The 25,347-nt window shown below is 42.2% G+C and overlaps 1 protein-coding gene across 7 annotated transcripts in view; it reads left to right on the forward strand.

The window, feature by feature from the left end:
* Window positions 1-1,764: 1,764 nt before the first annotated feature.
* EXOC6 (exocyst complex component 6) overlaps window positions 1,765-25,347 on the forward strand; it is a 193,188-nt gene continuing 169,605 nt past the window's right edge. For 3 of the 7 annotated variants that reach the window (XM_069567524.1, XM_069567526.1, XM_069567529.1), the window contains exon 1: window positions 1,765-2,029. In XM_069567524.1, the coding sequence (XP_069423625.1) occupies window positions 1,914-2,029 (116 nt within the window). In that variant the 5' untranslated portion in view covers window positions 1,765-1,913. Of the gene's footprint in view, window positions 2,030-13,556; window positions 15,947-16,085; window positions 16,403-25,347 lie in introns of those variants that run through there. The other 4 variants (XM_069567525.1, XM_069567527.1, XM_069567531.1 and 1 more) reach the window with 3 other exon arrangements.

Genomic DNA, 25,347 nt, shown 5'->3' on the forward strand with positions numbered 1-25,347 from the left:
GTCCATAAATTTAAAACCTTGCACGTAAATGATTTTAACACAGACAGAAAGTTACTGTTTTGGGTCAGGTCTTGAAGGAGGCCATGATTACTTCCTCTTGGAGGGAATGGTGTATGACATATTCCTGGTGCATTTCTTCCCTTCTGCCAAGGAGGAAAACTAGGGTTTAAGAGTTGAGCCTGTTGGTGGGATTGATGGGAAGAATGCTGCATTGGTTTGCTATTGCTTCGTATAATCCATCACTTAGTGGCTGCAAAGAACCATCATTCGCTATTCTCCCTGTGTCTGTGGGTATGTGGGTACGTCAGGCACGGCTGTTCTGGCCCAGGCTGGGGTGAGCAGCTCTGTATCAGATGCTGCAGCTGGATGGGAAAACGCGCGTCTCCCTGCAGTTGTGTGGATTCATGGGGATGGCGCTGCTTCATGCACCTCTCCACCTCCTTGGACCAGCAGGCTAGCCAGGACATGTATTTCTCAGGCGATGGCAGAGGTGTAAGAGGGCAAAGAGAAACATGTTTGCAAAACCTAGGCTTAGGGCTCAAGTACTGTCACTTCGGCTCATCTATCATCGGCCAGCAGGAGTTGCAGGGCTAAGCCCAAAGTCTTGGAGCATTAAGGGACACTTGGTGAGGCACTGGCAAGGGTATGGATGTAGGGAGAGGTGAAGAACTGATGCAATTGATATGCTTTCTGATTACATGAACAGTACATTTTTGAGGAGAAAGAATTTCAATTTCTTTTCACAGTGTTATTAACATGTCTGATAAAAACTTAAAAAAATAGACTCCTATGGAAGCCTGTCACTACTCATCCCTCTATTTATTTTGGCTGCATGGCATGTGGAATGCGGGATCTTGGTTTCCTGACCAGGGAGTGAACCCCCGCTACCCGCAGTGGAAGCGTGGACTCTTCACCATTGAACCACTGGGGAAGTACCTGTTCGTTCCTTTAAATATGCACTTTGTGGTACTGGGCGAGAAATCATGAGGTTAAACTCAGAACTGAGGATGATCTGGCACAAATTGTAATGGGAATTTGTACCTATTTAGCTTTTTAGGCCTACCTGGGGCTATCTGTTGTCTGCATTTTTCCTTGATGTTTTAGGCCTCTACTACTTGCATGCATTCTTCCTCTCAGCAGCAACCAGCCCTCTTCAACCTCCTGGCATCTTCATGCTGTTGCCCTTCCCATCAAAAGGGTCTAGCAAACTCACTCACAGTCAGGCATAAAGAACCGATAAGGATTAAAATACAACCACTTCCAGGAGCATTTATATTAGAACAGAAGACAGAAAAAAAAAAAAGGAATGGCTCCATCATGGTGGAACTTCACCCAGCAGTGAAGAGTGTGGAGAAATGAAAGAGATAGGGGACCAAAGTGCTTGCCCAGTGACCTCAAAATCATATCCGAGAGGACTGTTTTTTCTTGCTGTTGTTGTTATTTTTTTGAGTTCGTGGGAACAAGGGTAGAGTTGCAAGAATAACTGAGAGTATAACTTTAATCACATACTTAGCATAAACAACATTAAAATATGTGCCCCAACAAGTCAATTGTCTTTCATAGCTTTTTATTTTTTTATTTTTTTTAATTGTCTTTCATAGCTTTTTATAATGTAATTGTTCTAATTCCTATCAAAGTTTGCAGTTACTGTATTTGAGAAACAAGTAAATAAGTACAGCAGGCATCAGGCAGGAACTTTCTGAACTGTGTCAAGGTTAATAATAAGTAAAATGTTATAAGTAGAGACAAGACAGCAACAGCTGTGCAACATTCTTGGAAGCAAGGATTTTGATAGCATGAAGTCAGACAGTGAGCTCAGTTTTTGCTGCTACTCTGGCTGGACAGAGGGACCCTGTCATAATTATACTACAACTACATTTCTCTTATAAAGTACTGTCTTACATTAAGAAAATATGATGTCTGCAGTTGGAAAATCAGGAGCAATGTTGGAAGAAGACCCAGATCAAACCTATGAGAATGTCCTGGCTGAGATTCAGTCTTTTGAGCTGCCCATTGAAGCTACTTTAAGGTAGGGCTCCTTTATGTGTTGCTGTTTCTTCTTTGGTGGTGATAAAGTAGTCTTATTCATGTCTTTTTATACTTTTCTCTATAACAATAAAAAATAATTTTGAGAAATGATTGCAATTCTATATATACCTAATATCAAAGTTTTATCCTTAGAGAAATGACGGTGAATAAATTATCCACATTGTTTGTATTATATTTGTTTCATGATTCATCACCACAAGGTTAAAAAATAGAAATGACTTTCAAGTGATCAAAAAGGGCTGCATGCCAATTCCAAATAGATATTCCATTTTATTTACATCAGGTTTCACTTGTTTTCTCTAAGATACTGCTTAGTGAAAAATACAGAGAACAATTAGTCATATCACTGAAACTCATTTATATTTGAGTGGATGTGGGTGTGAATTGTAGGAAAAAAACACAGAATGCTTATTTGTGTTGTTGCTGCTCTCGCATATGTATTTTTTATTTCTACATGAGATTGAAAAATAGTTTCTTTGGTAAGATGGGGATTAATTTGCATAGTTCAAGGACAGAATTAAAATGAAAGACCATATATCTCTGTGTTAAATGCGCGGTTTAAAAAATTTAATTCTTTTTGACTGTCTGCTTGTATCTGACACTTATCAGCATGGGAACAGGACGGCAATCTCTGGCTGTGATAGTGACAGTCAATAAATATTTGTTGACTAATATTTGTAGATTAAGTGAAAGGATTGTTGTTTTTTTTTTTTTGGTGTTGTCTTTTTAGTCTCAGAAAGATCCAGGAGCAGATATGTTTAAATCTGAATTTAAATTTGATTTTGCATTAAATGTATCCTGAATCTTTCCAAAGGGCCTAGGGTAGGGTTGGGGGTATTGGAAGCTATTGGTATTTGTTGGTTGATTCTTGAGTTATCCATACGTAGGTACAGTAGAAAAATAATTACAACTCCATTTATAACTTATACCTTCATGAGTTTTACCTTCATTTTATCTGAGCATCATGAACATCCATGAATAAGGGCAGGTGCTTTTTATCCTATTCAGCAGGTAGAAAAAACCAAAGCTTTTCATTAATGGGAGACTTGGTAACTTTTTCCAAGTGGAACATACTTTATGCTGTACCAGCACCTTCTAAAACTTGTGCATCTGCGCCAGGTCAGAAGTCTAGAGGGAAACACGAGAGGGGAATAAAGCCTGAAAAAGTGAAAGTGTTAGCTGTGATTGACTCTATGTGACCCCATGGACTGTAGCCCTCCAGGCTCCTCTGTCCATGGAATTCTCCAGGCAAGAATACTGGAGTAAGTAGCATTTCCCTTCTCCAGGGGATCTTCCAGATCCAGGGTTTGAACCCGGGTCTCTTGCATTGCAGGTGGACTCTTTACCATCTGAGCCACCAGGGAAGCCTGGACATGTGTTAATTACTGCTGCCTCTGCTGCCATTACTGCTTCAGAGCCCTTAGTCTTCAACCCCTGATCCTCTCTACATCTCTCCCCTGGTCTCTCAACCCTGGCCAATATCTACAGGCTTCATCCATCCTTGAAACTATCAGGTAGTCTTGCTCTGGTACTGGCCCTGACTTCTTGTTTTGGTTCTTGGATGTGTCCTACCTTCTGTTCTGAGGGTAAATGTCCTGGGTCTTGTACTAGGTCTCCTAAAGGAAAGAGTCGGTTTAGATCTGGCAGTCACAGCACTCTCCCATCATCACAAGAGCAGACACTGCACACATATTTTCTCCACGTGCTGCCTGTCAGCACCAGTGGACCTGGAATGCCCACTGTTAGCTTCACAAAGAGCTCTGACTCTGTATGACTACATGGACTGCAGCCCATCAGGCTTCTCTGTCCATGGAATTCTCCAGGTGAGAATACTGGAGTGGCTTGCCACTTCTTCTGTAGGAGAGCTTTCCGACCCAGGGATCAAACCCATGTCTCTTGCACTGCAGGCAGGTTTTTACCATCTGAGCCGCCTTGTGTACTGGGTCTTAGTTGTGGCGTGCGGGATCTTCAGTCTCTGTTGTGGCGTGCAGGATCTTTAGTTGCAGCGTGTGGGATCTAGTCCCTGACCAGAGGTCGAACCCGGGCCCCCTGCATTGGGAGCATGGAGTCTTAGCCACTGGACTGCCAGGGAAGTCCCCTAACAAACCTTTAATTGAGACAATATTCACCAAAATTGCTTTTCCTAAACAATTGCTGTAATCATTGATGCGATGAAGACTTCTTGGGCTGGCATTTGCCTTTCAGCACTTCCCTATGGATGTTATTGATATTCCAACGTCACCTATTCTGGTCCATTCCTCTTATGTAGCATATCAGCTCATGTGGCCAAATATGAGGGTTGGAAAATAAAGACAGGACTTACATTTTGGCCAAACTGGAGTGTTTACTGTTTGATAATATGCCCTGAGATTTTCTTCCTTCTGGTTCTTATGGTTCCTTTTCTTTATTAAATTGCACTCTTACTTCTGTCTGCAAAAATCCAGCCCATCTTGCAAGGCACAGCTCAAATATTCTTTCTTCTGTGAAGCCTCTCTGATCCATCAACCACAGGTGAGTGCTTCATCCTTTGAAGCCCCAAAGAATTCAGGGCATTTATTCTGACTCATTTGGGTGCATGTAGGCTCACATGTATTTTGTGCTATAACCATTTTCAGGCTAAAGATTCCTGAGGGCACTATATCTATTTATATCTCAGTATCCTCTGCAGAAGCTTCTACCATACTTGACACACAGTAGCTAGACAAATATTTGTTGAACTAATTTGTATGAGCTTCTGAGATAATGATGGTCTTACAAGACAAAGGAAAAAAGGTAGTCCAGAGAGAAAGTCATCATTTCAGGGAATAAGAAAAGGCAGAAGTATTTGAATAGATTTGAATAGTTACAAGTTCTAAAGGCAGAGAGGGTGGAAAAGGAGTTTGGCTGAAGGGAGACTGACCAGTTTGGCTGGAGGGAGACTGACCTACTCTGAGGCCTTGTGGAGCGACAGTGAAGGGAAGGTTAGGACCTTAAGAAGATGAGGCTGGGAATGCAGGGGAGAAACCCCGTACGTGGAAACTGAGGGAGAGAAAACACCCAAGAGCTCTCCTAGTTGTTCTTCCATGTCACAAAAGAAAGGCATTTTCCCGCAGACATTTTCTGTTGTAAAATCCCAAACTGTTAGTTAGCTTCATCTCCCTGCCCACCTTGTTTCTGAGGTCAGTGTTCAGATCAGGGTTAGATCAGGGTTTTCTCTAACAGGGTGAGCTCAGAGAGCTTAGGGACTCAAAACCCATAGCAGAGTCCTATTTAAAAATGGCTCCACAGCCCTTCCTGTCATCTCAGCCTCACCATCATCTGAGAGAATGAGTCTCCTCTGCTGACGAGTCGTGAGCAAGTTGCTGAGGTTGGGACTCAAGTCATCCAGCATTGTCAGTGGCCATCGTCTCTTTCACCTGCCCAGACTTCCTTCCCCCTACCTCCTGATATCATACAAGGCTGCTCCAAGAGCAGGCTTCTCCCAGGTGGCCCATCCTGTCTCCTGCCTGACTTCCCCACTGGGCTTTTGGGTCAGCTCCTTTGGTCTTCTTTCTGTTTTGGTGGAAAAGTGGAAAAGGATCAGATGATCCTGAGATCCTGTGTTTGTTTCCATCTATGTGTGAAATGAGACCACTGCCTGCAGTATTAAGTTTAAAGGAGAGATAGTTTTAGGGGGAGCTGAGACATTATATTTTTCCATGGCTTATTTGTATTGCCAATGAAATACCCAATAAAGACATATCAGGCAGCTCTAATAATTGAATTGGTGGAGAAGCGGTATTTGATGTTAGACATGCGGACAGTGACTGAATTTCAAAGAAAAGAGAGAAATGTAAAGAAAGATCTCCTGCTAGTACCCTAGTTGTCCTAGCTTGGCTTTGCTTTGGGCATTCAAAATCTGGCTGACAGATTCTTGGTAGCCTGAAACTCATGAGCAGGTGGGGTCTGAAATTAGTTTTGCTGTCCTAATCCCTTTTGCCCTGGGCATCACTGTTTTTTTATCATGTTACCACCATATGGTAATTTCCACTAGATTTTCTCATTTGGTTTTATGATTTTTACTCCAATTCCTCTATTTGGCCTAAACATGCCCAGCTTCTTGCCAGCTGCTCCCTCTAGGGGCCGTTCCTGTCCCTGGTAGGCTTAATGGCTGTCTGGAGCCATGCTTTAAGAATTTATAAGACTAATACTTTGTTGGGCCTTATCCAGTATTACCAGCTGCCTTGAACAAGCACAGTTAATAGTTTTCAACTAGTATATCAATTCCAGTGCATTGGTAGTGGTTATATGAATCCTCATGTTGAGGGTGGTTCTGGTGAAACTGTGCTGGTGGCTACGGTCTTAGGACAGCACAGTAGCAGGATGCTAACATATTTATGCTAGAGCTTCAAGCTGCCAACCCTCCCTCGTGAGAATTGCGCCCCATGGATATCCTCTCATACCTGGATATAGCCTGGGCTCATGATGCTTCATGGGGTCCTTCAGGTCTGTTCTTAGCCTCCTAGAACAGGTCCTGAAATTGTAACATGTCTGAACCGATTTGAGTTCAGAAATGTTTTGCGAGAGCTGAGACTGAGATAAAGAGAGTGAAGAGAAGTGCAGTGTTAGTGGGAGGTAGAAAAAGAGGAGGTGTCCAAAGAAAGCCCTGCTGAGGGCTGGGAAAAATAGGAGGAAAAGGGAATTGTACATGATGACGTACCAGAAGAAATTTTTGCAATTGTTTTATGATAACATAATTGTTTTATACTTGTACTCACAGACTCTCTTGGGCTCTCTTCCAAAAGCTGAGCGTGGAGTTTTACCAGTTTAAGAGCAAACAGGATATTGTAGTTTCTTTGACTTTAATGTTTTTAAGAATGAAGATAACATGCTTTTAGGAAAGGAAACATTAAAGCAACAACAACCACAAAACACCAACAACCTAAACTGTAAATGCAATAAAATCTTAGGATGACATTCTAAAAAATATAACTGGTTATATTCAGCTGCAGAATTCGAGGATGCTCTTGCTGTTTTTATCTTCAGAAATGTAAGATTTCCACAAAATCTTATTTCATTAAATACATTGATTAATATCAAAGGTATAACATGTATTAGTTGTTTGATTATGGCCTTAGTTTCTAAAACTACAAAATGGGGATTATAATAAAACCTATATCAAATGATTAATGTATATGAAGTGTTTAGCACAATACCAGCCTAGCACATTGTAAATGCTTGATAAATGTTAGCAATTATTTATATTTAATTTACACTGGGATATATATTTCAGCATAATGTAATATATACTTAAGAGTGTTAAGGTAAATGAGCATTCATGACATTTTGAAATTCTGAGCAGGTGGGAAATACTGAATAATGTAAGTTTTATTTTGGTTGCAAATATTTAAGGGAGAGAGGTATCCCCTTTTTCAAAATCCTATTTACTAAGGCTTATATTTGATGCTGATGTAATATCATGACCTCATCTAATGTCTTACGGGAGTGGGGTAGTGTACTGAATGTTGTGTTTATAAAATGGAATACAAAGAAACGGTTTAGGAATAACTGAGGGCCTAATTATGAATGAGGCCTGCTATGTCTGCAGCACCCCAGGAAAGCCTGGGGTTCCTGATGACGGTGGGCTATATAGTTGCCAAATTTTCACTGAATACTTAAATGATTCTGTTAGCTGTTTGATCTTCAGGGAAACACTAGAGAGAAGTTAAATTTTTTTTATTTTTTTTGAGAACAAAGTATTCCAAGCAGGGAGACAGTTTCATTTATTTACAGTTAAATGAATGGGCTCTGGAGCCAGTTCAAATTTTGCCTCTATACTTATAGAAAGAACTATTAGAAGGCTTACACAAATTAGTCATTCAGTGTATTTAATGTAGCGGCTCATACATGAGCCATACAATGCTCAGTCCTTCATTCAGTAAATAAATATTTATGGAGCATCTCCAATGTGGCAGACAGTGGTCAAGGATGGTCAGTAGTCTTGTTGATACAGCAAATTCCCTGCTCTATCAGGGAATTCCCTGCTCCCAGGGAGCTGACATTTTAGTGAAGAGAGCTAAAAATAGATTAAAAACCAGTAATAAATTCTATGAAGAATAACAAATCAGGGTGAAGGATAGGGAGGTCCAGGGATGCTGTTTTGAAAGCGACCAGGGAGTAAATATCAGCTGTTATTATCATTTCGTTACATTAGTTACATTTCTAAATCCTTTTTGCTGAGAGGAGAAACAGAAATAGGACAAGTGAGAGGAGAAGCAGAAAGGGCAACAGGCAATGAAGGAAAGCTAAATGAGGAAAGAGTGAGGAAAGGAGATGTTGCACTGAACAGGATAAGGAATAATAATTTTTAAAAAACACAGCAATGAGAAGGAAAGAGAAGAGAAAATAGTTCGTTTTATAAGCCAGTTCTGGGGGTTGTTGGGGAGAGATGAAAGAGAGAGAGAGTAGAATTCAAAGGAAATACTATTGCTCTTTAATTGCTCAGTGGACTTTAAAATGTTTAGCTTTGAGATGAGCAAGTTAATGGTGCTTTGTGGACATCATTCTGAGGGCAGGACTAGTAATATAATTTACAGGACCAATGCGAAATGAAGATGGAGTCCCCCTTGTCCAAAGGATGGTGATGGCAGAGTATTAGCCCAAGAGCAACTTCTTCAGCCCCACATGGATGAGCCAGCTCTGTCTGAAAGCTTAGCACAGAACCTGGCACACAGCAAGCTTTGCATAAAAGCAGCTGTTGAATGAAGAGAACCTGGGGCTAATTACTTTTGAACTTCTTTGAGGACCAGCCCATATTTCATAAAAACTGATTTTATTTGGCTTCAATTTCAGGTTTCCTTCTATTGTTCTCCCCTATGGGATATGGAATGGATTCCTGGACACAGTTTTTCAGCAGGAAGGAATCCTCCCAGACCTGGCAGGGCTTTGTTCACATTCTCTTGCACTTACAGACTGTGGCCACTTGGGGTCACTGTACCAAGGTAGAAGCTAGAGGAACGCAGTTGTCAAGGCATTCTCCAAAGAGTGGCTAAAAGGGAAGGCTTAATTGATTAGAGCCGATAAAGACTACCCTGTGTTCTGCATTTTGATAAAGTTCTGCAGTTATGTAGCAAAGGCTCTTAAAGTCTTTAAGAAACATCTCAATGATAATAGCAAATTCTCAAGAGGTTAAAGATCAGGAAGTCTGATATAGGGTTCCTAGGAATGAGGAAGGGACTCTCTGTGGAGATATACCCTACCTCATGAAACATGCTTTTACAACAATATAACATGAGAAGTATTATTTGCATGTGGATTATTCATTTAACAAATAGTAACTGGGCTGGTGGTGAACAATACAGACATTGTCCCTGTGCCTGGAAATGAAGACAGACTCAACGATTTGTTTGCCACCATGATGTGTGTCTCAGGAGATGAGCATCGTTTCCAAGGACAACAAAGAGGCACTTGACTTAGAAGCAAGATCCAGAGGGCTCGCTAAAGTAGATCCAGAGCCAAGAGTCTAACCTAAAGACAAGGTCCTGGCTCCCTCTCCACAATAAGAACAACTTTCAGACAGTTTCTACCAATCAAGCATTCAGAGAAAAAATGCAGTTCAGGTTCAGAGAGCTCTGATACAAAATTAGGCTATTTTGTTAATGATTAGAGAAAAAGGAACGTTATTGTGTCTGTTTTTTATTTTTATTTTACCAAAGAGGAAGCTAAATTCTGGGCTTTTTTTGTTGAATAACAAATGTCAGATAATCCTCGCCTCCAATGCTTCATGTTGAATGAGCTCTGGACTAAACATTATACATATATTATCTTCTTTAATATAATAGATGGTGAAAGAAAGAAAGTGAAGTCGCTCAGTCGTGTCCGACTCTTTGCGACCCCATGGGCTGTAGCCTACCAGGCTCCTCTGTCCATGGGATTTTCCAGGCGATCGTACTGGAGTGGATTGCCTAATAGATGGTAAAGGATATATTATATTATGCTTTGGTAAAGAATCTGCCTGCCAATGCAGGAGATGCGGGAAATGTGGGTTTGATCTCTAGGTTGCAAAGCTTCCCTGGAGGAGGAAATGGCAACCTACTCCAATATTCTTGCCTGGAGAATCCCATGGACAGGGAAGCCTGGTGGGCTATAGTCCATGGGGTCACAAGGAATTGGATGCAACTGAGCGACTAAGCACACAGGAGCACATCTTCTTTAATTCCCACACCACTTGGTAAGCTAGGGACTTTTATTGCTTCCAATTCACATTTAAAGAAACTGAAGCAAAGACAAGTTAAGTCCTTTTACAGAGAGTCCCACATTTAGTAAGATATGAATTGGAATTTGACCCATTTAAATGCCAGACCAGGGCAGCAACTTTCTATAGCCTCCTTCTGAGGGAGGGGCTTTCCCAAGGTTGGTTATTAGTCTGTAGACAAGTGGCTCAGAGTATAAGCTCTTAGTGACTAAGATTTTGTTTACAGATGAAACCCTTACTTTGCTGATTAGTTTCCTGCTGGACACAGAGTACATCTCCTGCTCTGTCAGTCCTCCTGGTATTTTTTCCCTCCCAGGAGTCCTGAAGAGAAATTTTGGGTGGATTTCTGGAAATCAATATCCACTGCTCCCCAACTAACTCACCAAACATGTGCAATCTTCCAGTGTGCCCTACTATCCCCAGCCTCCTCAGACCAGACTGACAGTCATTTATTCCTTGGGTAAAACAATATCAGAACAGTTTTCATATCTGACTTTTTTATTAACAGGAAAAGCAAGAACAGCTTATTAACTCCATCTTCTCTAACTCACTAGCTGTGTGGCCTTGGCCAAGCGACTTAATCTCTTTAAGTCTCAGTTTCTCCAAATTAAATTGGAAATAGCAAGAGTACCCCAAAGGCTGAAATTAGATTTTAGTAAAATTAGTACTAACTTAATTACCAATAAAATTATGAATTCAATTAGTAAGGGTCAAATTAGATAATATAAAAAGTTTAGAAAATAGTGCTCAGTAAATAGCTATTAAGATTATTTTGGTTTATAGCTGAAATTCTTTATTTTGGAGACTTTTAGAAATGTAGCACTTTATTTTTAAAAATATTTATTTGGCTGTATCAGGTCTTAGCTGTGGTGTGTGGGCTCTTTGTGGTATCATGCAGAGTCTTCCGTTGCGTGGACTCTCCAGTTGTGACATCAGGGCTTAGTAGTTGCCATGTGCAGACTTAGTTGCTCTGTAGCATATGGAATCTTAGTTCCCTGATCAAACTCACACCCCCTGCGCTGGAAGGCAGATTCTTATCCACTGACTGGACCACCAGAGAAGTCCCTAGATATGTAGCACTTTAGGCCTTTTTTCACATTAAAGTGCATGTTATATCTACGTCCATAATTAAAATTTACACAGTGAGCTGTTTAGGACATTAAACTTTAAATTCTTACAAAAAAACTTCAAGTACTAACGGATCTACCAGAAGTCACAGAGGGAACCAGCTGGAGCTGTTTTAGAAGACGTGGTAAATGAACTTCCTTCCATCTTAACTTGAATTAAGGGGAAGAGACTGCTACTTAATGCTGAGGTAATCCCTATGGGCAGGTGTTGAAACAGGTCAGGAGTGAGGAGTATGTACGGTTGGCTTCCCAGGGCAAGGGTATTTACAGCTGGGTTTGGATAGATTGCATCAGGGTTGGAGAAGAGAAGAGGGAAAGGTCTGGATAATGAACACTGGAAAGAAATGCCCCATTAGAAGCTGATCGCCAAGTAAGAAGCTGGCTTCTGTCATGTGTCCTTCTCTCCTCACCGTGCTTTACTCTTTAGAGCAATGAATTCTGGTCCTGCTGATCATCTAAGATAGCCTGCCTTTTCCTGCAGAGAGAACTGGCTCTCTGTTCTCTTTGTAGGACATCATAAAATTTGTCCTCAGATCTTATGTTTGGTTTCAGGTTCAGTTTTCAAAAGGTTTATTTTTCCCTCTCAAGAGCTGAACCTGCATCTCAGATGTGCTAACACCGGGTGGTGGTGCCTCAGCAATTGAAGACTCAGTCTACCAAGAAAAAAATTTGTTTTTCTTACTACTCAATAAAAAGCAACTGGGGGAAGGGCCAAAATGCTGGGGTCTGGGTACAGGGATTTGACTTGACCCAAGAGTAAAATTTTAAATAACCAGAGGAATGGGTGAAGTTTATATGTATATATAAACTATATACCCTCTAACAAAAGCCTGTAAGTATCGTTTCTTGCGGTGAAACTCTGATGGTGAACCTCAGGGAATTTGAGGTAACCTTTTCTGTTTATGTTTCAGATTTCTATAAAGGCAACTGAATATACCACATTATAAGATGTGATATTTATTGTCAACTATATAAAGATCAAGTTTGAAGAAACTAACTTTTTACAATTTGATATTGTTCTAATTTCCGATTGTTACCAATAATGGATCAATTCAACTCTGGCCGTATGCTCAGATCTGTTTAGAACCCCTTTCTAAGTCATCCTGAGCTCTTTTCAGTGGCTTCAGAACTTCAGCATTGTCTGGTTTTAAGACCCCTCCAGCTTTCTCTCAGCCACGTGCAGAACTCTAGGAGGAACTATAAGAAATTGGAAAGCTAAAACGAAAGGGGGGCAACTCTGAACTTAAGGACCTTAACATGATATGAAAGTGCGGGTGGACTTGGGAAGAGATTTTTATTTCTGTATGTTTTCACAGCTTGAGGAAGTGAGATTTCCCAGGGAAGATCTGGGTTCTCTTGTACTATGAAGACAGTGGAGACAGGGACTTCCCTGGTAGCCCAGTGGTTAAGAGACTCTGCAGGGATGTCGGTTAGATCTCTGATTAGGGAACTAAGATCCTACAGGCCGCCCAGTATGGTAAAAAAAAAAAAAAAAAAAAGAGACAGTGGAAACAGGCTTGTGATAGGGTTTCTTGGTAGAACAGACACGTGGATGTAGCAGAGCTTTCTTGGTCTTTCTTTTTAGCCTGCACTGAAGTCAGCCATGGGTTTTTGTCCTGTGAGTGGCAACTGTACAAAAACAAACAAAATTCAAATTATAAGAAAGAACTAATCAAAAAAAGTGCTCACTATTAAAACAGTTGTTGGTAGAGTGGGTAAATGGGCTAACTTAAACCTAGAGTCAGTGAGAAGGTTTTGTGATTCCTTCTTGTTGCTGTTGCTTAGTAGCTAAGTTGTGCGGGGTCCAGCCCCAGTGGATCCAGGGAATTCTAAGCAGGGATGGAGTCAGTGAGGAAAAACCATTTATTTGGAAATATAAAGAGAGATTAGGGAAGAATATTGTAGTCGGAAAATTAGTGGAGAAAAGAGGCTGAATAACTTGATTTATGTGGAAAACCAATAAAGTTCCAAGACAAGGAACTTGCACCATCTACGTAGGCCACTGGTGCCCACTTGAATAGTGGAGGGTGCCCCGCCTTGGGCTCCCTCTCTCGTGGGTCTTAGAAGCCAGGGCAAATAAGTAGACATGGAGAGCCTCTGTGCTCCAGATGGCAATTCAGCCAGAAAAGGGAGAAAAGAATGACATGGGGGAGCCAAGCATCAGTGCCAGACCCACAACTTTATTTTCAAAAGCAGCTTATATACCCCAAGTTGTACATAAAGAAATAATGGAATATGCAGAGTTATGCAGGGGCAGCAGTCCTGACCCTTATTGAGACCAGGCTTTCTTTTTGCATACCTTCCCATATACAAAAGGTCCCAGGTGGTTTTACATCATCTTCTGGCCAGGGGGCCTGTTAACATTTTTATGGCTCTTTTCCTAGATAAATGTCTATCAACCAGAAAACTCTTTTTCCCTTGAAGTATTTTTTCTTTAATCTGCATCACCCTCAAAGTACTAAAGAAAGTTATATTCCTGTAGAACAAAGGTGCAGTGGGTTATAACCAAGGAAGTACTTAAAGATCTAATGTTGCTAATGCCATGACTACTACCTGTTTTTTCTACATACCAACTATATCAACAAATAAAAGATATGAAAATTTGGCAGCAAGTATTGGCTCAACAAATGAAACCCTTAATCAGTCCTGTTCTAATGATTTTGACTCCTTGGAAGCCCCTACATTCCTAGGATGTTTTAAGCTTCCTGTGCCTCTCGCTGTCGGAAGGCCGCAAACAATCACATACGCAGCTGTAAGAGTCCTGCAGGCAGGCTAGGAAGCCATCAGAGGGGTTTTTGGATTGAAGCACTTGTATTATGCCCAGGAGACTTATAATCTAAAAGCTCTAAATTAACTTTTTCCAGAAAAAGGTGGTGGGGGGACAGCCCCCTGTTAATGTCAGAAAAGTAGGTGAAAAGCACAATGCAGTAAGGCAGGCAGACTCTGGTTTTGGGGCAGATGCATGAGCAGATCCAGCGAGGCTCCCTTAAGGCCCAACTCGCCTTTGCCTGTCGGGCCCCTTAACCTCATGACCTTTGCCATGGGTGGGACTCCTCGTGCTGGCTCCCAGCAAAGTTGTATCTGGCTCTTTTGTGACACCCATGGACTATAGCCCACCAGGTTCCTCTGTCCCTGGAATTCTCTAGGCAAGGACACTGGAGTGGGTAGCCATTTCTGTTTCCAGGGGATCTTCCTGACCCAGGGATCAAAGCTGCATCTCCTGTATTGACAGGTGGAGTCTTTACCCCTGAGCCACCTGATTCCTTAGGGAAATCTTTACGAAGGAGATTAAATTTGAATTGAAATTTCCAAGGAGGACAGAACTTTCAGATTAATAGGAAGAAGGACATTTTTATATGTTAGTAAAGTTTATTGGGACCTTACTAAGAGGTAGGCAGAATAATGGTTCCCCCTAAATGTCCACAATCTAGTCCTTGGAATCTATAAATATATTACTTTACATGACAAAAGGGATATTGCAGGTATGACTAATGTTAAGACCTTGAGATAGAAGATTGTCCAGAATTATAGTTGTGTCAAACCTAATGCCATGGGTCCTTAAAAGCAGAAAATCTTTTCTGGCCTAGGTCAGAGTCAGAGGGAAATATGACTATAGAAAAATGGTCAGAGAGATGCAAAATTTCTGACTTGAAAGACTGAGGAAGGGGGCTATGAGCCAAAGAATGTGGGTGGCCTCTGGAAGCTGAAATACATAAGCAAATAAATTCTCCCCTAGTGCCTCTGGAAAGTGTGGCTTCATCCCAGCCACAGCAACTTGGGGGCACTTGGGTTCAAGGACTTTGGCATGAAATCACACACTTCATTAGGTCTCTCTTGTATCTTTGTCATAAAATGTCTTCGTTTTACGTCATTTACTTTTTCTGGCGCTTATAATTTATTCCAAGTAGACTGGCCTCTGTGAACTTCCCGTGGGGAGGAACAGGAATCCACTCAGAGCGGTCGTCTTTTTTCGCCAGCTGGGTTCTTCTTGGTTCATTCCTAAAACAAATCTTACTCCCACACACCATTTTGCTTTTCTTGAGTTTTCCTTTCTCTGAATCTCCACCACCCATGCCTCCTTGTTAAACATTCCCGTAGCCTTTATTGTCGACCTCCCTCATTACGAAAGAATCCCAAGTGCTAGCACAGGGTCTGCACACAGAATACAGGGATCTATGCTTTTAAAGCAGGGTCAATTACTACACAGCAACTAGGGGCCAGTGCCGGGCGAGAGTTGGAGGTGACCCGTTTCCACTCCGCACAGCACGCGGAAACACCTGGGCCTCCCTCAGGTGTGGGGACAGAGACCCGGTCGCGCGCCCGTGCGCGGCCTTCCACTCGCCCCAACGCCGCCCGCCCCGCCCCTTTCCCCGCCTCCTCGCGCTCGCGCCACAGGTTGCTCGCCCCCGCGGTCCGCGCGGCGCCGCGCCTCACCGGCTCCTCAGCTTCCAGCCAAGATGGCGGAGATCGGCGAAGGTCCGGGCACAGTCCCAGAGCACGAGCGGATCTTGCAGGAGATCCAGAGCACAGACACCGCCTGCGTGGGGCCCACCCTCCGGTAAAGCTCTCATCCTCTCGGGATCTCTGGCTGCCCCCTTCGGCCGCTCGTCAGGAAGCGGGCGGGTTTTCCGCCGTCGGCCGCGCGCGAAGCGGCCCGACAGGTGGTGCGCGAGGAGGCGGGCGGCCGGGCGGGGGCCGAGGCGCAGCAGGCCAGGACCTGAGCCGGGACCGGGGCGGGGCGGCACGGGCGACTGCACCTGTCCGCGCGGCCCCCCTCAGCCGCGGGAGCTGTCACTGCGCAGCTGGAGGGTGTGGCTGCCACGGCGCCTGTGACCCCGGGAGTCGAGGCACCGCCCCGTTTTCGACGCCCCGCCCCGCCCTGCCCCGGCCCGGGCCTGGGGTCTCGAGAACGCGCTTGGGGTTTCCTGGCTCGCGCAGCGCTCCGGGGCTGAGGGCGGCTCCGCCTCGGGCGTGCCCGGGACGAAGGTGAACGCCGGCAGACGGCGGGACAGAGGTGCCGACTCGCGCGCAGGTGGAAGCGCTGACGCGCTGGGCGGCTGAGGGCGTGGGAGAATTGAAATTGAGCGGGAGTCACCGGCACCATTCTCTATACTCCCGCGCCGCCCGAGTGGGCGAGGAGGGAGCGTGGGCGGGAGGGGAGGAGCCGACGCTCAGGAACGCGCTGATGTGACTGATCGCGACCGTGCGCTCGCCCGGCAAGCCTCTCTGGAGTCTGGGAAGCTTTTATTTGTTTGCGAATGTATAATTTTGCATGCATTTCCCCGTTTATTTTTAAAAAGAATCTCCGTCGTTTAAAAATAGTGCAAGAACAATGACTATTCCAGACTGTCTATTGCCCTAGTAAACCCAGGCACTCTAATGATCCATTAGAGTGTTACCCACTTTCTTCAAGAATGAGTGGCCTTTAAATATAAGGCTTCATTTTTCGGTGTGATGGTAATGAAATTATTATTCACTTTGGGAACTTGGGACTCACTGTGCTTTTGTCATTATGTGGACCTGTGGTTGTAGTACAAAGTGAAACCAGTTGTGATGTAAATCCACCTTGCCCTTGAGACTACAAAGAACTGGATTCTTGGTTTACACTAGTCTTAGCACTGATGAAGTGTGCGGTCGTGGGCAAAAATCATTTATCTTCTCTGGACCTCGATTTTTTAATTTGTAGACAGGGGAGGGGTACGTGTTTAGATACCCAGAAAGCCCAGGAATTTAGAGACCTTGCCTATTTGTTCACTCCTGTATGCCTAAGAATGTGGTAGGCACATGATACATTTTTGTCACATGAAGGTCCCTCTGTGGTATAAATATGATTAGTTCATTTCCTTAATTTTTCAGTATAACACTTTTCATAAAACTGCATTTGCTAATGAAAGTTGAGCTCATACATTTAAAGGAAGCTTTGTTTTCCTCACTGCATGGTGAAACTGAAAGTATAGTGTGTGGTATAGTTATTACAACAGTCCATTTTTGAAAATAGTATTGATTAGGAAGGAGGTGCTTCTTCTTGAGAAAATGTGCTAGGGGGGGATCATTGAAAGCAGGTGAAATTAACTTAGAAGAAAAATTTTAACTACAGCTGACTTGAATAATATGGATTTGAACTGTGTGAATTCACTTATACCTGTAATTTTTTAATAGTAAATACAGTGGTAAGGAATCTGCCTGCCAGTGCAGGAGACGCAAGAGACTCAGGTTGAGGAAGATCCTGGGTCTAAATTATCCCCGAGAAGGGGATAATTCCAGTATTCTTGCTTGGGAAATCCCATGGACAGAGGAACCTGGTGGGCTACAGTCTATGGGATCACAAAAGAGCCAGACACAACTTAGTGACTAAACAGCAACAACTGTGGGAACTTCTGTACTCTCACTGCTGGGGGAGGAGTTGGGGGCCTGGTTGACCCCTGGTGGGGGGAACTAAGATCCAGAAAGTCTGGTGGCTCGGCCAAATAGAAAAAATACATACCTATTTTTGTGATACTACACGATCCGCAGTTGGTTGCGTCTGGAAATGCCGAACCTGGGGTATAGAAGAACCCATTGTATGGACAATAAGTTATATGTGGATTTTTCACCGCATGAAAGGTTCTCGGCCCTGATCCCCTCATTGTTTCAGGGTCAACTGTACACTGAGATTTTTGTAACAAATAGAATATATGTATTGGTGGTGTTATCATTCTGTTTTGCTGGTGACATTTGTATCGCCTACTCACTTTGTTGAAACCCACACTCTTTTCTTTAGTGAACTACACTGACTCATACTTACTCTATATATACACTTGTCATCTCTCATTTGCAAGCAGGCCCTGCACACACACATGGAAGGCACTGCTAGCATTCCTTTCTCTTGAACAGAGATTAAGCCAATGCTGTTTTATTCCTGAGGTTTCACTGAGTGAAATGCTAACACTAAAATTTAAAAAAAAAAAAAAACTTATTATGGGAAAATTTAAATGTCTCAAGAAGGTTAAAAAAAAAAAAAAAGTAGGGAATTCCCTGGTGGTCTGGTGGTTAGGACTGTGTGCTTTCACTGCTGGGCCGGGTTCAGTCCCTGGTCAGGGAACTTAGACCCCGCACGCCTCTAAGTGCAGCCAAAAATAAAAATAAAAGTAAAAAATAAAGATTAAAAAGACTGACCATATGATGTGTTGGTGAAGTTGTGAAATAACTCACGCTCTGTGTATACTGCAGTGGGAATTTCATAGATGCTGTTTTTCAGGTTGAGATTATTCCCTTCTAGTTTGTCAAGTGTTTTTACTATGAAGGAGTGTTGAATTTTTCGGATGCTTTTTCTGCATCTGTTGAGATGATCATGTGGATTTTGTCCCTTATCATATCACAATGGTGTTTTATATTAATTGATTTTCAGATATAAATCACCTTGCATTTTTGGAATTAATCCCACTTGGTCATAGTGTGTAATTATTTTTTATATGTTCAGTCGCTCCATTGTGTCCGGTTCTTTGCGACCCCATGAATCGCAGCACGCCAGGCCTCCCTGTCCATCACCAACTCCCGGAGTTCACTCAAACTCACATCCATTGAGTCGGTGATGCCATCCAGCCATCTCATCCTCTGTTGTCACCCTTTCCTCCTGCCCCCAACCCCTCCCAGCATCAGAGTCTTTTCCAGTGAGGCAACTCTTCTCCTGAGGTGGCCAAAGTATTGGAGTTTCAGCTTTAGCATCAGTCCTTCCAATGAACACTCAGGACTGATTTCCTTTAGAATGGACTGGTTGGATCTCCTTGCAGTCCAAGGGACTCTCAAGAGTCTTCTCAGATTCTATTTGTTAGTATCTTGTTTAGGATTTTTGCATGTATATTCATAAGAGCTATTTGTCTTTTGTTTTCTGGTGACGTCTTTGGTTTTGGTATGAGAGCAATACCTTATTATTGGTTAGTGTTCCTCAGTTGAGATGAATGTGTTTTTATTTCTCCCTTTATATATGTGCTGTAACATATTTATGCATATATGTGTGTAATGCTGAATCACTCTTACATTCCTGTAATAAATCCCATATGGTCACAGAGTATAATCTTTTTAACATGTTGGATTCAGCTTGCTAATATTTTATTGAGTGTTTTTACATCTGTATTCACAGGGGATATTGGTACCTAGTTTTCTTTTTTTGTGATGTCTTCAGCTGGCTTTGATACCAGAATAAAGCTGGCCTAATAGAATGAGTGAGGAGTGTCCCTACTCTCCTGCTCTTTGGAAGACTTCGTGTAGGAATAGTGTTAATTTTTCTTTAAATAGATGGTAGAATTTGTCACTAAAACTCTCTAGCTTTTCTTTCTTGGAAGGTTTCTGATTATTGATCAGTCTCTTGTTATAACAAGTCTGTTTTGATTTTCTATTCTTACTGCATCAGTTTTGGTAGCTTGTGTCATTTTAGAAATTTGTACATTTTGTCTAGGTTATCAGGTTGTTCGTATAAAATGGTTCGTGTGTGTGTGTGCTCAATCTGACTCTTCTGTGACCCCATGGACTGTAGCCCACCAGTCTCTGTCCATGGGATTTCCCAGGCAAGAATACTGAAGTGGGTTGCCATTTCCTTCTCCAGGAGATCTTCCTGACTCAGGGGTCAAATCCACATTTCTTGCTTGCCAGGCAGATTCTTTAACACTGAGCCACCTGGGAATCACAGAACTGTTCATAGCATTCCCTTATAACCTTTTTTATTTCTGTAAGACTGGTGGTACTGACTTTTCTTTTACTCTTTTCTATTTATTTCTTTGGCTGTGAGGGACTTAGTTGTGGCATACGGAATCTAGTTCCCTGACTAGGGATTGAACCTGGGCCTCTTGCATTGGGAATCGGAGTCTTAACCATTGGACCATCAGGAAAGTCCCTCTTTTACTCTTGATTTTAGTAATTTGTGTCTCTCTTTTTCTTCGTCAGTCCAGCTAAAAGTTTGTCAATTTTATCAACTTTAACATCATCTCATAAGTTTTGGTATTGTGTGTTTTCATTTTTATTCCTTTCAAAGTATTTTTAAAATTTTCTTTGTGATTTGTTCTTTGAGTCATTGGTTACTTAGAAATACGTTGTTAAATTTCAACATATTTGTGAATTTCTCAAATGCCTTTCTGTTACTAATGCGTAATTTCATTGTATTTGGTCAGAGATCATATTTTGTATGATTTCAGTCCTTTTAAATTCACTTAGGCTTGTTTTACAGCCTAACATGTGGTCTGTCCTGGAAAATGTTACCTGTTCACTTCAGAAGAGTGTGTATGCTGATGTTACTGGGTGGAAGATGCTATAGACGTCTCTCAGGTCTCATTAGGTTATAGTTGTTTGGGTCTTCTACTTCCCTTTTGATCTTTTACTTGTTGTTCTGTCCATTATTGGGCAATGGGTAGCTTTTGCTTCATGTATTTGGGGCTCTGTTTTTAGGTGCATGTGTTTGCTCAGTGTGTCTGACTCTTTGTGTTCCTTTGGCTCCTCTGTCCATGGGGATTTTCACACAAGAATATTGGAGTAAGTTGCCATTTCCTTCCTCAGGGGAACTCCCTTCCCAGGGATCATACCTGCATCTCTCGAGTCTCCTGCATTGCAGGTAGATTCTTTACTGCTGAGGCATTGCTAAGTCACTTCAGTTGTGTCCGACTCTGTGCTGAGGCATTGGGGAAGCCCATAAAGGTGTATTTGTTGTTGTTGTTCAGTCGCTCAGTTGTGTCTGATGCTTCGTGACCCCGTGGACTGCAGCATGCCAGGCTTCCCTGTCCTTCACCATCTCCCTGAGTTTGCTCAAACTCGTATCCATTGAGTCAGTGATACCATCCAACCATCTTGTCCTCTGTTGCCTCCTTCTCCTCCTGCCCTCAGTCATTCCCAGCACCAGGGTCTTTTCCAGTGAGTCAGTTCTTCGCATCAGGTGGCCAAAGTATTGAATCTTCAGCTTCAGCATCAGTCCTTCCAATGAATATTCAGGGTTGGTTTCCTTCAGGATTGACTGGTTTGATCTCCTTGCAGTCCAGGGGACTCACAAGGGTCTTCTTCAACACCACAGTTCAAAGGCATCAATTCTTCAGTGCTCAGCCTTCTTTATGGTCCAGCTGTCACATCCATACATGACTACTGGAAAAACCATAGCCTTGACTAGACAGACCTTTGTTGACAAAGTAATGTCTCTGCTTTTTAATATGCTGTCTAGGTTTGTCATAACTTTTCTTTCAAGGAGAAAGTGTCTTAATTTCGTGGCTGCAGTCACCATTCAGAGTGATTTTGGAGCCCAAGAAAATAAAGTGTGTCACTGTTTCCATTATTTCCCCATCTATTTGCCATGTAGTGATGGGACTGGATGCCATGATCTTGGTTTTTTTTAATGTTTAGTTTTAAGCCAATTTTTTCACTCTCCTCTTTCGTCAAGAGGCTCTTTAGCTCCTCTTCACTTTCTGCCATGGGTTGGTGTCATCTGCATATCTGAGGGTATTGATATTTTTCCTGGCAATCTTGATTCAGCTTGTGCTTCATCCAGCCTGGCATTTCACATGATGAATTCTGCATATAAGTTAAATAAGCAGGGTGACAATATACACTCTTGATGTACTCTTCCCAGCTTGGAACCAGTCCATTGTTCCATTTCTGGTTCTAATTGTTACTTCTGGACCTGCATACAGGTTACTCAGGAGGCAGGTAAGGTGGTCTAGTATTCCCATCTTTTAAGAATTTTATACAGTTTGTTGTGACTCACACAGTCAGAGGATTTAGTGTAGTCAGTGAAGTAGAAGTAGATGTTTTTCTGGAATTCCCTTGCTTTTTCTTTTTTTTTTAAATTTTTTTTATTTTTTCATTTTTGCTTTTTCTATTATCCAGTGGATGTTGGCAATTTGATCTCTGGTTCCTCTGCCTTTTCTAAATCCAGCATGAACATCTAGAAGTTCTTTGTTCACGTACTGTTAAAGTCTAGCTTGGAGAATTTTGAGCATTACTTGCTAGCATGTGAAGTGAGTGCAGTTGTGTAGTAGTTAGAACATTCTTTTGCATTGCCTTTCTTTGGGATTGGAGTGAAAACAGACCTTTTCCAGTCCTGTGGCCACTGCTGAGTTTTCCAAATTTGCTGGCATATTGCGTGCATCACTTTCACAGCATCATCTTTTAGGATTTGAAATGGCTCAGCTGGAATTCCATCATCTCCGCTAGCTTTGTTCATAGTGATACTTGGTATATATTTTCGATTGATTGACTCTTTTACATTATCAAATGTTCCTCTTTATCTCTAGACTTATTTTATTTTTTAATTGCTTTTCAGTGTCTGTATTGAATTTGTTACAGTGTTGCTTCCGTTTTTTTTTATGTTTTGTTTTTTTGGCCCTGAGGCATGTGGGATCTTAGCCACCTGACCAGGGATTGAGCCCTCACCCCCTGCATTGGAAGGTGAAGTCTTAACCACTGGACAGCCGGGAAAGTCTTCTAGACTTATTTTTAAGTTTGTTTTGTCTGATATTAGTGAAGCTACTCTAGCTTTCTTTTGGTTGCTCTTTGTATGGTATATCTCTTTTTATCTTTTTACTTTCAACCTTTTTTTATCCTTGAATCCAAAATGTATCTCCTGTAGATAGCATATTGTTGGAGCATGTTGTTTATCCAGTTTCATAACCTGACTTTTTAAAAATATAACTTTATTTATTTTATTAGTTTTGACTGCTGGATCTTTGTTGCTCCACAGGCTTTTTTCTAGTTGTGGCAAGTGAGGGCTCCTCTCTGGTTGGAGGTGTGCAGGCTTCTCACTGTGAGGGCTTCTCTTGTTGCAGGGCACAGGCTCTAGGGTGTGTGTGGGCTCAGTAGTTGCAGTTCCTGGGCTCTAGAGCCCAGGCTCAGTGGTTGTGGCACATGGGCACAGTTGCTCCACAGCAAGTAGGATCTTCCTGGATTAGGGATTGAACCCACGTTTCCTGCGTGGGCAGGTGGATTCTTTATCACTGAATTACCAAGGAAGCCCATGATCTCTAACTTCTGTCTGTACTGTTTCATCTGTTCATGTTGAATGTTAATATTTATATAGTTGGATTTGTATCTGTCATTTTACTTTTTGTTTACTGTATGTCTAGTTTTTTTTTTTTGCTCCTCTGTTCCTTTTTTTCTATTTTTTGTTAAGTGAATATTTTATAGTGTAATATTTTAGTTACTTTAATGATTTTTCCCAGTATTTAAAAAATTGATTTCTTAGTGGTTGCTCTCAGAGTCAGTTTCAGATTAATTCTAAATTCTATAATTTATAATTCTGTAATTCTATATAGAAGGCCTTCAATGAACAGTGAGTAAAAATAGAGGAAAACAATAGAAGGGGAAAGACCAGAGATCTTTTCAGGAAAATTGGAAATACCAAGGGAACATTTCATGTAAAGATGGGCACAATAAAAGACAGAAACGGTTGAGACCTAGTAGAAACAGAAGAGATCAAGAAGAGATAGAAAGAATACACAGAGGAACTGTACAAAAAAGATCTTAATGAACCAGATAACTGTGATGGTGTGGTCAGTTACCCAGAGCCAGACATTCTGAAGTGTGGGGTCAGGTGGGCCTTAGGAAGCATTACTGTCAATAAAACTAGTGGATGCAATGGAATTTCAGTGGAGCTATTCAAAACTCTAAAAAATGATGCTATCAACGTGTTGCACTCAATATATCAGCAAATCTGGAAGACCCAGCAGTGGCACAGGACTGGAAAAAGTCAATTCTCATCCCGTTTCCCAAGAAGGGCATTACTAAGGGATGTTCAAACCATCAGACAGTTGCACTTGTCTCCATGCTATTAAGGTCATGCTTAAAATCTTGCATGCTAGGCTTCAGCATTATATGAACCAAGAACCTTGAGATGGCCCATCTGGGTTTAGAAAAGGCAGAGGAACCAGAGATCAAATTGCCAACACTTTCTGGATCACAGAGAAAGCAATGGAATTCCAGAAAAACATCTACCTCTGTTTCAGTTATGCTAAAACCTTTGACCATGTGGATCATAACAAACTATGGAATGCTCTTAAAGAGATGGCTATATAGACCATCTTACCTGTCTCCTGAGAAATCTGTATGTGGGTCAGGAAGCAACAGTTAGAACCCTGTATGGAACGACTGATTGGTTCAGGACTGAGAAAGGAGTATTGATAGGGCTATCTGTTGTCACCCTGTTTGTTTAACTTATACACTGAACACATCATGAGAAATGCCAGACTGGGTGAGTTATAAGCTGGAATAAAGATATGTGGGAGAAGCATCAACAACCTCAGATAAGTGGATGATACCACTCTGTTGGCAGAAAGTGGAGAGGAACCAAAGAATCTCTCGATGAGAATGAAGGAGGAGAGAGAAAAAGTCAACTTAAAACCAAATAGTAAAAAACTAAGATCATGGCACCTGGCCCCATTACTTCATGGCAAATAGAAGGGGAAAAGGTGGAAGCAGTGACAGATTTCCTCTTTTGGGGGTCTAAAATCACTGCAGGTGGTGACTGCAGCCGTGAAATCAGAAGATGATTGCTTCTTGGCAGGAAGGCCGTGACACAGCTAGACAGTGTGTTGAAGAGCAGAGACAGCACTCTACTGACAAAGATCCATATAGTCAAGGCTACGGTCTTCTCAGTAGACATGTACAGGTGTGAGAGCTGGATTGCAAAGATGGTAGAGCACCAAAGAATTGATGCCTTTGAACTATGGTGTTGAGAGTCCCTTGGACAGCAGGAAGATCAAACCAGTCAGTCAGTCTTAAAATCAACCCTGAATACTCACTGGAAGGACTGATACTGAAGCTGAAGCTCCAGTATTTTGGTCACCTGATGCGGACAGCTGACTCATTGGAAAAGTCCCTGATGCTGGGAAAGACTGAGGGAAGAAGAAGAGGGCATCAGAATAGGAGATGTGATTGGATGGCATCACTGATGCAATGGACATGAACTTGGGCAAACTCCAGGAGATGGTGAGGGGCAGGGAAGCCTGGCCT

The sequence above is a fragment of the Ovis canadensis genome, chromosome 22, assembly GCF_042477335.2.
Source record: "Ovis canadensis isolate MfBH-ARS-UI-01 breed Bighorn chromosome 22, ARS-UI_OviCan_v2, whole genome shotgun sequence".
NCBI classification, from domain to species: Eukaryota; Metazoa; Chordata; class Mammalia; order Artiodactyla; family Bovidae; genus Ovis; species Ovis canadensis.